General features: G+C 46.2%; 1 protein-coding gene across 1 annotated transcript in view; it reads left to right on the forward strand.

The window, feature by feature from the left end:
• The first annotated feature begins 379 nt into the window (after nt 1-379).
• The window catches only part of LOC126482113 (uncharacterized), a 166363-nt gene continuing 151941 nt past the window's right edge, over nt 380-14801 (forward strand). Inside the window, exon 1 of the mRNA XM_050106088.1 lies at nt 380-1106. Within this exon, the coding sequence (XP_049962045.1) occupies nt 398-1106 (709 nt within the window). The 5' untranslated portion in view covers nt 380-397. The remainder of the gene's footprint in view (nt 1107-14801) is intronic.

Here is a 14801-nt window from a genome sequence, read left to right on the forward strand (position 1 = left end):
AAAACGAGGCCGCATTGTCACCTACAATTTTAGGGTGTGATAGGTGCCTACGCACACTATAAGTAGGCGAAGTGGGAGCTCATAACTCGATGCACATCCCAGAAGGCCCCCTCGTCTGTTACGTAATTGCAATCACATTTCAAAAGTACATGTTTCAAATGATTGAAAAAGAGAGACAAGTGACGTTGGGTTAGAAATGCCACCGCTGCTCTCATGCGCGTCGTGTATGAGTGACAGGGCACACAGAGCTTTGGGGAAGAGGCGGAGGAAGAAGTGGGAGCAGTGAAGGACGCGGAGGGGCGGCCTCGTCGCTTATCGCCAGAGCTGCGAGCAGCGCGCCGCGTAGCCGCGAGACGGTGACTCAGTGCTGCGTCGCACACAGACCAGCGCGGTTGCCATGGCGACCGACGAGGTGCCGCGACTGGTGGACGAGCTGCCCGCACCCTGCAAGGCCGTGACGGGTGACGTCACCCTGGGCGACCAGTGCCTCGTGCTGCGCCACCCCGACCAGCAGGGGCTGCTGGCCGACCTGCGGAATCTCGCGGAATCGGCGGCCGGCGAACGCAGGCCCTCTGAGGGCTACGACAGTTCTTCCGGGATCTGCGAGTTCGATCTGGAGCCGGTCCCCAGGAAGGACTCCCTGGACAGCTGCTTCTCGTCCTACAACTCCGGTGACCTGGCCGACGTTTCTAGGAAGCTCGCGTTCGGATTCGACACGGCTGGCGTGACGTGTACTGTCGAATGCGAGGAGAGCCTGGAACAGCGGTACGAGGCAGTCGAGAGCTGCAGTGTCGCGGAATATTCCGAGTCCGAGAGTGACAGCAGTAGCGAAGATGGCGAAGAAAATCTCGAGTGGCCGCTGGCTGGAGACAGATATGACGGACACGTCACTGACGGTGAGGAGCAGCCGGCAGACGAAGTGATACAATCGTTGTCCTCCCTGCTGCACAGAGAGACTACCCAGAAGTTCGAGAGTCTCACCGTGACCGACTCGGAGGCCGTGCACGTGGGCAACGTGACGTACATCTTGGGCGAGGTCAACGTGAAGCAGGTGGTGCAGGAGACTTCTCTCAAGCAGCAGGTGTTCGTGTCGCAGGGGAGGGGAGGTAAGGCTGCATGACCTTTTTTTTTCCACGCCTGCTTATGCAAGTGCCAGGTTGCTCCCAGTCTACATCTCACAGAGAACGACACATAAACAACTATAATACAGTAACCTATAGAACAGACTTGAAAGTCTCTTCGGGTTTGCTGTCGGATGCTAAAATCACGTTGACTCGATATTTCGGCGATTCAAATGTTCGCCATCTTCAGGAAAATGCTCAGCGGGACTCATCAGCAGAAGCAGCATTTTCCTGAAGATGGCGAACCGTTGGATCGCCGAAATGTCGAGTCAACATGATTTTAGCATCCGGCAGCAAACCCGAAGAGACTTTCAAGATTTATTACGCCGGGAAAGCCTGCGTAAACACATATAGAACAGACGTCTTCCCCCCTCAGGTTACCTGACGACTGTGCCGAAGGTAAGGGCAGCCTGCCACAAAGTTAAAATACAGTAAAATAGCGATATCATCAATAACAGCGGACCGCATACGGCCGAATAAATGCCATGTAAGAGAAAGAGAGAGAGAGAGAGGAGAGTTCGTTTGAGTCAGCATATCAGCCATTGTCTTCCAAATAAATATTGGAATCAGTTTACCTCTGAGAACTGTCTAAGTACGAAAGAAACATTAAAGGCGTATACAGAGCAAGACATGTAAACCTTTCCCTGCCGAAACAGTTACAATTATAAAAACCAGCGGAAAAATGTTCCTATAGGAGCACAGAAAAACGAATATGCTCCTGCTAATTAAAAAGAATGGCTGAAAAGTGGTGTACCAGCTGCCTCATTATAACTCCTTCGCCACCTTTGAAACTGTTTTCAAAAATTTTGGCTTGCGAACATACACGCACTCTTTTTAGCATGCAACTCACCTCTCGTTCCCACAAGCTACCCTAACGGTAACTTGCTCACACCCTCCAGTCCATCGCTGTTAGTCGCTAACACTCATCAACTCCCACTTGCTCTTTCTCACTCACTCATTCGGTCTAACTCATCGTCATTTTGTGTCTGTCCCTGTCCCCTGTCTCACAGCCACAGTCTTCTTCGTTCTATCCTACCTAACACTGTCTGCTCTCAGTTTCACTACCTCCCACTTATTTTCTCTTACTGTTGCTATCTGATTCATTCATTCCTTCCCACTGCTGCTCTCTCTTCTCACTGTCACTATCTCTGTCTTCCTAAATTGCCCTATCCTAACAGGCACTGGCATTGTCAAATAGACTCTATCTCTCATTATGACTGGCGTTGACCCATTTCCACATTCTCCTTCTCCTTGTTCCTCGCCCACTTGTGCGGTCTCCTTCAGTTTTATTTCTAGCACTGTTTTGTCGCTCTCAACTATGTTCTACTGCCTCTGTGTACTTATCTTTTTTCTCACACTACCATTGTCTTCTACGCTTTTTTAATACCATAACCACTGTCTACTGTCTTCCAGAATTTATTACTTTTCCCTCTCTTTCCCATAGCCCACTGTCTCCTTCCCTCTCTACACGAAGAAGCGCGAATATGTTCTCATGCCGATGTTTTCGGGAAAATTTTTAAAGGTGCTGAGGGAGGTAGACTTTTCAGCCAGAGTCTTTTTGTGCTGCAATGCGAGAATTTTTCCTCTGGTTCCCTTCTTTTCCCCGCTACAGCAGGGCAATTCACTCATATGAAAAAAACTTTACGGGTCAATAAGATTTTGATATTTACCTTACGTGACACTGAACACAAAACTATGTAATTTCACGCCTCAGACCGGATTTTATGTGCCCAAAAATATTGCAACTGTTTCAGCACTACAACAACACGGTGTTCTCATAACCTTTCTTTACATCGTATTTCTCCTGCCACATCACTTTATAGACAACGATTTCGCCACACAACGGATTTTACGTGCGTTCTTTATGTGTACAAGGAGGGTAACTTTGAATCTCTGTGTCTCGGAAATGGATAAAGACACCACGAAAATTTTCAGGTTTGTTCGAGAACGGGATCTTAACAATATATCGTAATAATTTACCCATTTGCCGTTCACAGCCGTCTTGAAATCCGCGCCTGGGTTTTGGTTCCCAAAAACCAGCTTTCCGGGTTTTCTCAGGAACCGCCCATGTACTAAACGGCGCCGCAATAAACCCCTTAAGGCGCACAGTACACTACATCTAATGCAAAAAGCACCAAACGATTTGCTCCATTTGCTTACGACGGAAGAAGTATGTAATGTCCAGACTTTGACCCTCTACTGTACGATAGTTACAGTAAGACGACCATTCTATTGGATATACGAATGGTCCCTAACGAAGAGCTATCCAATACTCTTGACGCTACATTTCTATCGCGAATAGAATCCGAGGTCCAAGGTCTAAGGCCCGAGAAAATCCCAATTTATGCGTGGCGTTTTGGGACATTTTGGGCAGCGCATGCTGTCGCATGCGTACTGACTTAAAGTTTGCAGCTCTGTTTCCCAGTTTAATTCTTGTGACAGTGGCAAAAGACGCAGGAAAACTGTAATACGTTCAAAAACAAACCGAGGCTCACCCCTCTACGAGTCCAAAGGTATCTTTTTTGTACCATTCCGAAGATTTATTTTATTTTATTTTAATGTTTTGCAAAGAATAGATTGAGTCCGTCCAAAATTATCTGACTTGGTGCTTACGGTGAAATATCAAACGTCAAATTGTAAGAGCGGCATTGTACCATCATGGCATAATATTAATTTGAAAGGTATTTGTTGGTGAAGAATAATCGCTATTCCAGCAGCCAGTGAACATGACTGATATGAAGACAGTGCAGTCGGTATAGCCTAATCTTCTTGTTATGTTGTCATGTAACCCGTGGTCTTTTAGTTGGTTGTTGACTCTTGATTCAGGGGCCCCGAGTTCGAGTCCCTGCTGGGTCGGGGACTTTTTCCACTCGGGACTGGGTGTGTTTTGACCTCAATGATCGATGCGCAGATCGCCGAAGTGGCGTCAAATCAGAAGACTGACATCTGGAGACCAGACCCCCCCCCCCCCCCCCCCCCAGAAAGGGATTGTCGATCAAAAATACCTTAAGCCCCTTGTGGTATTACTATTAGCAAATAATTTTCCATTTAGTTCGCTCCCCGTCAGCAATTCACATAAAAATACACCACAAACAACACGTTTTACGGTAATGATGAATGAAAACGAAGTTCTCTATTTATACTGGACATTGCATGGAAAACCTGAGCAGAGACCTCTGTTTGACCTGCCGACTACTACAGTTTGTGGAAACTAACAATAGAAGCATGTTGTGGAACACCAAAATAAAAGTCTCTCACTATTGTTAGGAAAGATATCCAGTACGTACCATTTTTTAAGCGAATAAAATGCTGTCAATGGCTAGAAATAGGGTCCCTCCTTTTGAAATGCGCAGTTTGCTTAGAAATACGCTTGAAACACTTTTAATCCTTTCATAATAACAACAGGATATGTAACAGAGGTCATTTTTAACTGGACATCAAACGTCTTCAGAAAATTATGACGTTACAGAATTTTTTGTCACGAATAGTCTCTAAGTCTGCGATGCGGAGGACGTGGGTTCAGTTCATATATTTCCAGGAAGTTTTCATTGATGGAGTGAACTCAATCACGTGAAGTTTCACTGTAACAATGAACAGTGAGTCTATTATCGAAGAGATACGTTCTAAGATTCCAGATTTTCATTCTAATGAAAGTTCTTCAGGCAAATATGAGTTTCCTGTCCTCGTCTGTAGTATTTACCAGGAAGCAAAATATAAGAACCTTTAACGCTCACAAATATGAAGAGGAGGAATGTTGTTTCATACTGGTCTTGTAAGGTTGTAAAGTGGCGGTCTTCACCCACCACATTCCCATAGATAGAAAATCTCGTTGACAGCTGAAGCGAATCGTATTACACAAAGCGAATATGTATTTTCATATACGTTACTCGAGGACGTTGACGTAATGTATGTTACTGTGCGTGTCTCAACCAGGTGCATGATGTAAAGGAGTCTTATTAACACCAGATAATCCGTTTCCATTGTTCCATGATGAAGTGAAAACGTTCTCGTGCTCGTTGTGCTCGAAAAATAACGACATACCTCGTTGATAGATACATCATGTTCATGATCGACCAGACTTTCTTCAGTCAGTATAGACTGCTGTACTGTTAGACACTCGGATATTGCCAGTCACTGTATCTGCGCCCATTTGCATTAAAAAGCCAGTAAACATTCTAAATCCACTTTCATGGGAATTCGAACTTACAAGATGTTTTAAGACCATTCGTCCACTTTCGATAACCACTGATCAAAGCAGTATATAGACGTCCGACGAACGGTTCCAATTTCGCGACACTCATTCTGAGGCGTAGCGCCACTGCAGTCTGGCTTATGTGAGTCCCATAGAGCGGATATTACTCATATTTTCTACAATCAGAATCGAGATAAATAATTTTCTCTATTTACGGCACCAGATATGAGGGATACGTCCCTTATCAAATGGTTCAAATGGCTCTGAGCACTATGGGACTCAACTGCTGAGGTCATTAGTCCCCTAGAACTTACAACTAGTTAAACCTAACTAACCTAAGGACATCACAAACATCCATGACCAAGGCAGGATTCGAACCTGCGACCGTAGCGGTCTTGCGGTTCCAGACTGCAGCGCCTTTAACCGCACGGCCACTTCGGCCGGCCGTCCCTTATCACACGACCTCAAATCTTCCTTTCTGCACTACATCTAGCCTCCACTTCCACTAAAATTCTGAACGTAGAATGAAATTTTCACTCTTCAGCGGAGTGAGCGCTGATATGAAACTTCCTGGAGGATTAAAACTGTGGGACGGTTCGATACTCTAACTCGGGATGTCTACTATCACGAGTAAATGCTCTTTGAACTGACCTACCCAGCCACTACTCGGTACGCACCCTCACAGCACTGCATGCTCGGTAAAGTACTTGCCCGCGAAATGGAAAGGGCCAGAATTCGAGTCCCGGTCCGGCACGGAGTTTTAAACTGCTAAGAAGATTCAGCTCCTGAACATACACTCCTGGAAATGGAAAAAAGAACACATTGACGCCGGTGTGTCAGACCCACCATACTTGCTCCGGACACTGCGAGAGGGCTGTACAAGCAATGATCACACGCACGGCACAGTGGACACACCAGGAACCGCGGTGTTGGCCGTCGAATGGCGCTAGCTGAGCAGCATTTGTGCACCGCCGCCGTCAGTGTCAGCCAGTTTGCCGTGGCATACGGAGCTCCATCGCAGTCTTTAACACTGGTAGCATGCCGCGACAGCGTGGACGTGAACCGTATGTGCAGTTGACGGACTTTGAGCGAGGGCGTATAGTGGGCATGCGGGAGGCCGGGTGGACGTACCGCCGAATTGCTCAACACGTGGGGCGTGAGGTCTCCACAGTACATCGATGTTGTCGCCAGTGGTCGGCGGAAGGTGCACGTGCCCGTCGACCTGGGACCGGACCGCAGCGACGCACGGATGCACGCCAAGACCGTAGGATCCAACGCAGTGCCGTAGGGGACCGCACCGCCACTTCCCAGCAAATTAGGGACACTGTTGCTCCTGGGGTATCGGCGAGGACCATTCGCAACCGTCTCCATGAAGCTGGGCTAGGTCCCGCACACCGTTAGGCCGTCTTCCGCTCACGCCCCAACATCGTGCAGCCCGCCTCCAGTGGTGTCGCGACAGGCGTGAATGGAGGGACGAATGGAGACGTGTCGTCTTCAGCGATGAGAGTCGCTTCTGCCTTGGTGCCAATGATGGTCGTATGCGTGTTTGGCGCCGTGCAGGTGAGCGCCACAATCAGGACTGCATACGACCGAGGCACACAGGGCCAACACCCGGCATCATGGTGTGGGGAGCGATCTCCTACACTGGCCGTACACCACTGGTGATCGTCGAGGGGACACTGAATAGTGCACGGTACATCCAAACCGTCATCGAACCCATCGTTCTACCATTCCTAGACCGGCAAGGGAACTTGCTGTTCCAACAGGACAATGCACGTCCGCATGTATCCCGTGCCACCCAACGTGCTCTGGAAGGTGTAAGTCAACTACCCTGGCCAGCAAGATCTCCGGATCTGTCCCCCATTGAGCATGTTTGGGACTGGATGAAGCGTCGTCTCACGCGGTCTGCACGTCCAGCACGAACGTTGGTCCAACTGAGGCGCCAGGTGGAAATGGCATGGCTAGCCGTTCCACAGGACTACATCCAGCATCTCTACGATCGTCTCCATGGGAGAATAGCAGCCTGCATTGCTGCGAAAGGTGGATATACACTGTACTAGTGCCGACATTGTGCATGCTCTGTTGCCTGTGTCTATGTGCCTGTGGTTCTGTCAGTGTGATCATGTGATGTACCTGACCCCAGGAATGTGTCAATAAAGTTTCCCCTTCCTGGGACAATGAATTCACGGTGTTCTTATTTCAATTTCCAGGAGTGTAGTTCAACGCTCCACCGCTTACTGTCGTTACATACTACATCTTTCTCTACTTTCATTACTATCTTTTGGGTTTTTGAAGATATTGTAGACAGCTGGTCAGTATCTCTGCTCCGTTCTTATTGTCAACATTCTGAACATCTTATTTCATCTTACATTGTCAGAGTCATTCTCCGGATCTGTCATACATGTTGTAAGGCACTAGCACGGAGAAAAAGAAAGGAGATAGTAATAATCAAGAATTGAGAAGTAACATTACGGCTTCAGGGCCTTTGATAAGGATAAACCCACTATTGTACTCATTTTTGGGTTCCGTAACTCAATCAGTAAAAACAGAACCCTTATGGGGTAACTTTGTTGTCCGTCTGCCTGTCTGTCCGTGTTTGTCCGAATTTTATGAACTCTTTTTTTTTCAGGAACGGTTAGTCGTATCAGGTTCGTTGTCGGTATAAAAACTTTGAGCTTCCAAGTCAACGCAGTCAAGATACACAGCCAGTTACGTTACATATTTTGATACTCGCAGAATCAAATGGTTCACATGGCTCAGAGCACTATGGGACTTAACTTCTGAGGTCATCAGTCCCCTAGAACTTACAACTACTTAAACCTAATTAACCTAAGGACATCACACACATCCATGCCCGAGGCAGGATTCGAACCTGCGACCGTAGCGGTGCGCGGTTCCAGACTGAAGCGCCTAGAGCCGCTCGGCCACCCCGGCCAGCAGCAGAATCACTTATCAAAACCTATGCGGTACTTCCCGTTGACCTAGAATCATGAAATTCGGCAGGTAGCAACGTACGTAAAGAAATATGAATGTTTTAGTTGGACATCTTATTTCGCTTTGTGATAAATGATACTGTAATAGTCAGAAACGTATAAGTACGTGGTATCAAGTAACATTCCGCCAGTGCGGACGGTATTTGCTTCGTGATACATTACCCTTGTTAAAAGAGACCGTTTACCAATTGCGGAAAAGGGCGATATCGTGTTGATGTATGGCTATTGTGATCAAAATGCCCAACGGGCGTGTGCTATTTATGCTGCTCGGTATCCTGGACGACATCATCCAAGTGTCCGGACCGTTCGCCGGATATTTACGTTAGTTAAGGAAACAGGAAGTGTTCAGCCACATGTGAAACGTCAACCACGACCTGAAACAAATGATGAGGCCAAAGTAAGTGTTTTAGCTGCTGTCGCGGCTAATGCGCACATCAGTAGCAGACAAATTGCGCGAGAATCGGGAATCTCAAAAACGTCGGTGTTGAGAATGCTACTTCAACATCGATTGCACTCGTACCATATTTCTATGCACCAGGAATCGCATGGCGACGACTTTGAACGTCGTGTACAGTTCTGCCACTGGGCACAAGAGAAATTACGGGACGATGACAGATTTTTTGCACGCGTTCTATTTAGTGACGAAGCGTCATTCTCCAATAGCGGTAACCTAAACCGGCATACTATGCACTATTGGGCAACGGAAAATCCACGATGGCTGCGACAAGTAGAACACCAGCGACCTTGGCGGGTTAATGTATGGTGCGGCATTATTGGAGGAAGGATAATTGGCCCCCATTTTATCGATGGCAATCTAAATGGTGCAATGTATGCTGATTTCCTACGTAATGTTCTACCGATGTTATTACAAGATGTTTCACTGCATGACAGAATGGCGATGTACTTCCAACATGATGGATGTTCGGCACATAACTCGCGTGCGGTTGAAGCGGTATTGAATAGCGTATTTCATGACAGGTGGATTGGGCGTCGAAGCACCATACCATGGCCCGCACGTTCATCGGATCTGACGTCCGCGGATTTCTTTCTGTGGGGAAAGTTGAAGGATATTTGCTGTCGTGATTCACCTACAACGCCTGACAACGTGCGTCAGCGCATGTGCGAACATTACGGAAGGCGAACTACTCCCTATTGAGAGGAATGTCGTTACACGTATTGCCAAATGCACTGAGGTTGACGGACATCATTTTGAGCATTTAATGCATGAATGTGGTTTTTACAGGTAATCACGCTGTAACAGCATGCGTTCTCAGAAATGATAAGTTCACAAAGGTACATGTATCGCATTGGAACAACCGAAATATATTGATCAAACGTACCTACGTTCTGTATTTTAATTTAAAAAACCTACCTGTTAACAACTGTTTTCGTCTAAAATTGTGAGCCATACTTTTACAGCGCCATCTATCACAAAGCGAAAAAGTCGATATCGTGTTGATGTATGGCTATTGTGATCAAAATTACGTACTACACGAATATATAATAAAAAATGGTTCCTATTTTTAAATAACGCAGTTGATATCCGTTTGACCTAGGGCAGCGCCATCTAGCGGGCCACCATAGCGCCATCTGGTTTCCCCCTTCAAGCTAGACAAGTTTCGAACTTTGTAGTTTTTTCGTTTGACGCTTATTTCGTGAGATATTTGGCTGGGTCACGATCAATGGACCACCGTAACTTCGTACAGAACCCTAAGTGTGTTAGTTCTACTCGCACTAATGCGGATTTATTTTAATATAATTATATTTAAAGCTTCTTTAATTTTCAGGTGCAAGAGAAGAGAGACATCCTAATTATTCCTGAAGTAGGCCTACTGAGGAACTGAAATCTGGAAACGGATGTTGGCTGCAGTAACTTTACGACAAGGTATTGTTTTACTCAGAATGGCGGAACACGCTAAAAAGTCTTCTTGCTGTAATCGATTCTTTCTTGCTCCACGTGGAGACCTAGGAACGAGGAACTCAGTGAGGACCGCTTTTCTGGCGGCTGGGACAGAAGGGAGCGTGGACCATCTGTCGGAGACGACGTGGTGAGTTCCCTGTAGCACAACACGTAGCCTTCGATCCCTTGCCATCCATGTAATCTGGCAACAGTCCCATTTTTTTTTGGGGGGGGGGGGGGGACCAGAAGCTCACTAGATCGGGCCCCTATGGTCATAGAAGGTCAGACCACCACCGCCCCCACACATTCAGATTCAGCTTCGATGCTGACCCACAGATGCAACTCCATCTGCGTCACAGACGCTGTTTGCTGTAGGCACTTGCCAGTTTACATTTATTAAGATTTCAAGTTGAACAGATCTCTGGAGCGATGTTCACGGATGCACGCCACTTCATTCGCCCAGAATCTCACACTACAGCCAGAAGCTGACAGCCTTATTCATATTTTAAGTAAGTTGTGTATATTTTATGTAAACGTGCCTCGAGTTGTGTAGTTTCTTCGCACTTTGCTTTGCGGGAAACCCGTGAAGACTATTTACAACATATCCGCCGGGAAAGCCTGAAGAATCACAGTATTGCTTAATTTTTGCGAAGGCTCCCCTCTGATGATTAATGTGAACCTATAACTTCTGAATGCATAAATATGCTATTAGTTGTTCTTTTTGTGTTGTGACCTGCTTCCCCTCCACCCCCTCCACCCCCCCCCCCCCCCCCCCGTCTCTAATCTTCTTCAGTCTCCATACAATTCAAGGACGCCCGGATGCTAGGAACGTTTCCGACACCTTACACCAGGGTCGGACACGGCTTGCAAAACCATACGCAAGCGTTATGTGCTGCCCGCGTGCAGTCCGAGGCTCGGCCTGTTGCGGTACTGTTCGGTTCATCTCGGGAGTACTCGGTACTAACAATTCCACCACTTGCAAAGTAGGTTATAAATCAGATTAATAATGTTGCTCACGCAGCATGTGTTAGCTTTATCGGGCAACAACAATGTTATTGACTGTGGATGGTATCGTCAGAATGGAAATAATGAAGTCACTGTAAAAAAGTCATTAATTTTGGCACTTATCTTGATTCCCACGTAGATTTCGTCGAAGTTGTTCTGGCTCATCTTGTTGATTCTAGGGTGATTCCACTTTGACTGCTAGAAGGTCCAGATCTGTATTTAGACCTCACAAATGCGTTTTTCAGGAAATTCTTAATGATCAAACAATCCCAGATCAGAACAATGGTATGGTAGAAATAATTTTTGACTTGGTGTTCACGATCCACATTTTTATTAAACTCCCTGTAAATTCACATATACTTCTTCTTAATTGTCACATCATCAAGAAACCAAATGTGAATATTGTCACAAAAATATGTCTGTTACTTCGCAGAAAAGTAGTACGATATTACTGGTATCGAAAACTGGGGTTGAAGTGTCGTAATGGTCACGTAAATAAAGAACCATTACAAGCGCAATATGTCGTTTAGCAGTGCGGTGGGGTATTTTTCGATCGCCACGACATTCATCAGCACAGCAGAATCATGGTGCCATTGTTGTTTACCCTTCGCTATTTGTTTGTGGTATGAATTAAGTTCACAGCGTGGTTTCGCCCAAATAACTAAGTGCCAGGTAGTCGCTGCAAGCGACGCCGGCGTAGCCACGCCCAGAAACTTTCCGCAAAGCCGCGACAACCACTCCGCTACCTGCGTCCGCCCACAGTACCACTCATCTCAGTCCGTGGTGGTCAACTACGATGACAGCATCCTCTTCTAGTATGCCAGCTATATGATTAGTGTATTAGGCAGAACCCAACATGAAAGTTATCATTAAATTTATTCTGATTGAGAGACTTCTATTTTGTCTGTGTCAGGTGCTACATCAATGATCAGAGACAGCTGTAAATACCCATTCCTGTGGAAATGGGTTGTTGGTTCGTTGATTGGGAGGAGGGGACCAAACAGCAAGGTAATCGGCCCCATCGGATTAGCGAAGGGCGGGGAAGGAAGTCAGCCGTGCCCTTTCACAGGAACCATCCCAGCATTTACCTGAAGCGATTTACGGAAATCATGGAAAACCCAAATCAGTGTTGGGAGGACGTGGGTTTGAACCGTCGTCCTCCTGAATGCGAGTCCAGTGTTCTAATCACTGCGGCACCTCACTCGGTAGATGGTTTGTACAAAGTCAAGTAATACTTCTTATCTGTATTATAAAGTAATGACCTGCTGCGCGGTGTAGCCGCGCGGTTAGAGGCGTCATGTCACTGATTGCGCGGCCCCTCTCGCCGGAGGTTCCAGTCCTCCCTCGAGCATGGGTGTGTGTGTTGTTCATAGCATAAGTTAGTTTAAGTAGTGTGTAAGCCTAGGGACCGATGACCTCAGCAGTTTGGTCCCTTAGGAATTCACACACATTTGAACATTTTGTAATGAATTAGTATTGTTTGTGTTACAGTATCCTCTCCGTGACCTCCCAGAGCAAAGTAAAGAACCCACCACTGTACCGACGAATGTATTTTCGTCCGATACAACATGACAATGCGGTGGCTGTTTGCACAAAATGAAAGAATCAAGTGATCTATCTCCACAGGCATTTAAAATGAATGGGCATGACAGGGGAGAAGTATGAGTTATAAGAAGATAGTAACTGTTCTCGAAAGAACAGATACCATGATATCTGTTCTTTCGAGAACAGTTACTATCTTCATATATAATTAAATGGCTAGCCGGCCATTGACCTTCGTCTGTGCGAGTGCGCTCAGTTTGCCTGAACTCTTACGGGAATCGTCACCTTAGTGGGCACCAGTAATGAGTGAATGGGCAAATATCTATTAGGAACATTACGTATGTGGATTGTGGACAATTGAGAATGTGGGTCTCACGGGAGGCGTGCAAGGGATCAAGGGATAAGTCCCTGCAGTCGCGCTATTCATCTGTGTCCTCGTGGTTCAGGTGGATGCCGGCACGGTAGCTCAGCGTGTTCGTTCAGTGGGCTGCTCGCCCTCTGTAATAATAATAAAAAAAACTGAGTAAAGGAATCAACGATCACCTTGAACGGATGTCTTGTGACGTCCGCCCAGACCAAACGCAACGAACAATACCGAAAAAAAAATGGATAGAGCGTCTGCCATGTAAGCAGGAGGTCACGGGTTCGAGTCCCGGTCGGGCACACATTTTCAGCTGTCCCCATAGAGGTATATCAACAACACCTGTCGGCAGCTGAGGGTTTCGATTAATTATTATTCAGAAGGATGAGAATTCTCACGATTTATTATGCGGTTACATATCGACTGATATCGTAATTTTGCTGTGGAACGACATTGCAATACCATGCAGAAAGAATTTAAGGTTTGATCGATGACGAGAGAGCAGAAAACGGCACTATCGACAGACCGTTTGTACAGAATTCTTTGTTCTGTGCACCAAGAAGCACTTCGTGCTAAATTTGCAACCATGGAGCACATTATGGAATTGCTGGTACGAAGAGTAAATCCTCCGAAGTCGCACACGTTATTTCACTGTCAGTTGCAACTGTTTTCGTTGGAACTGATCGAAGAGTATGGAGACTTTATATATTACTGCAGAGTCAATTCGCTGAAGTAGCACGCGTTATTGCCAACAGCTTTGCTGCTGTGGTAACACCGGTTCTCGTCAGATCACCGACGTTAAGCGCTGTCGGGCTGGGCTAGCACCTGAATAGGTGACCATCCAGTCTGCCCAGCGCTGTTGGCAAGCGGGGTGCACTCAGCCCTTGTGAAGCAAACTGAAGAGCTACTTGGTTGAGAAGTAGCGGTTCTGGTCCAGCAAACTGATATATGGCCGGAAGAGCGGTGTGTTGACCACTTGCCGCTCCATATCCGCACCCAGTGACGTCTGTGGACTGAGGATGACACGGCGGCCGGTCGATACTGTTGAGTCTTCATGGCCTATACGGGCGGAGTTTACGTTTTTAGCAAGCGTTATTACACTACTAAGGTACGATATCTCCTGCAAGCGGTCGCTCGCTTCGAGATCCCACACATGAGCGATTTGCCAAGCAATTGCATTCAGTGTTATGAACGCCACTGTGTCGAGAATTTTTGCTATGAGTATTGAAATGCAGTATTTAGCACCAGTTGTTGTTGATTCACGTATCCTCACGAATATTCGCAAAACTTAAATTGAAGCAGACGTGAATTGTAAGTTATCAAACTTGTTTTGAAACGCTTTTCTTGAGAAATGTGGGTTACTTTACAGAACATATTACATTTTCCACTGATACCAAATGGGTTGTGTACATCTTTCCAGTGTGCCAATACAATTCGTTCACGTTCAGTAGTCCCCAATTCCTTTTTTGTTGATTAGTCTTATTGTTTTATTGCCTGTATTTAGGGCAACACAATAATTGTTAATTATTAACTCGGCTTGTCTATAGAGATGTCAATAGCAGTACTACTGATTACAGTAATTCCAGTTATAAATTATAAGGAAGAGAATTTATTTATATAAAATGACAAGAGACTTTAGTATAACTGTATATTAGATTTACCATGAACATTTAAATTAAAATGTCCT

Source organism: Schistocerca serialis, chromosome 5 (assembly GCF_023864345.2).
Source record: "Schistocerca serialis cubense isolate TAMUIC-IGC-003099 chromosome 5, iqSchSeri2.2, whole genome shotgun sequence".
NCBI classification, from domain to species: domain Eukaryota; kingdom Metazoa; phylum Arthropoda; class Insecta; order Orthoptera; family Acrididae; genus Schistocerca; species Schistocerca serialis.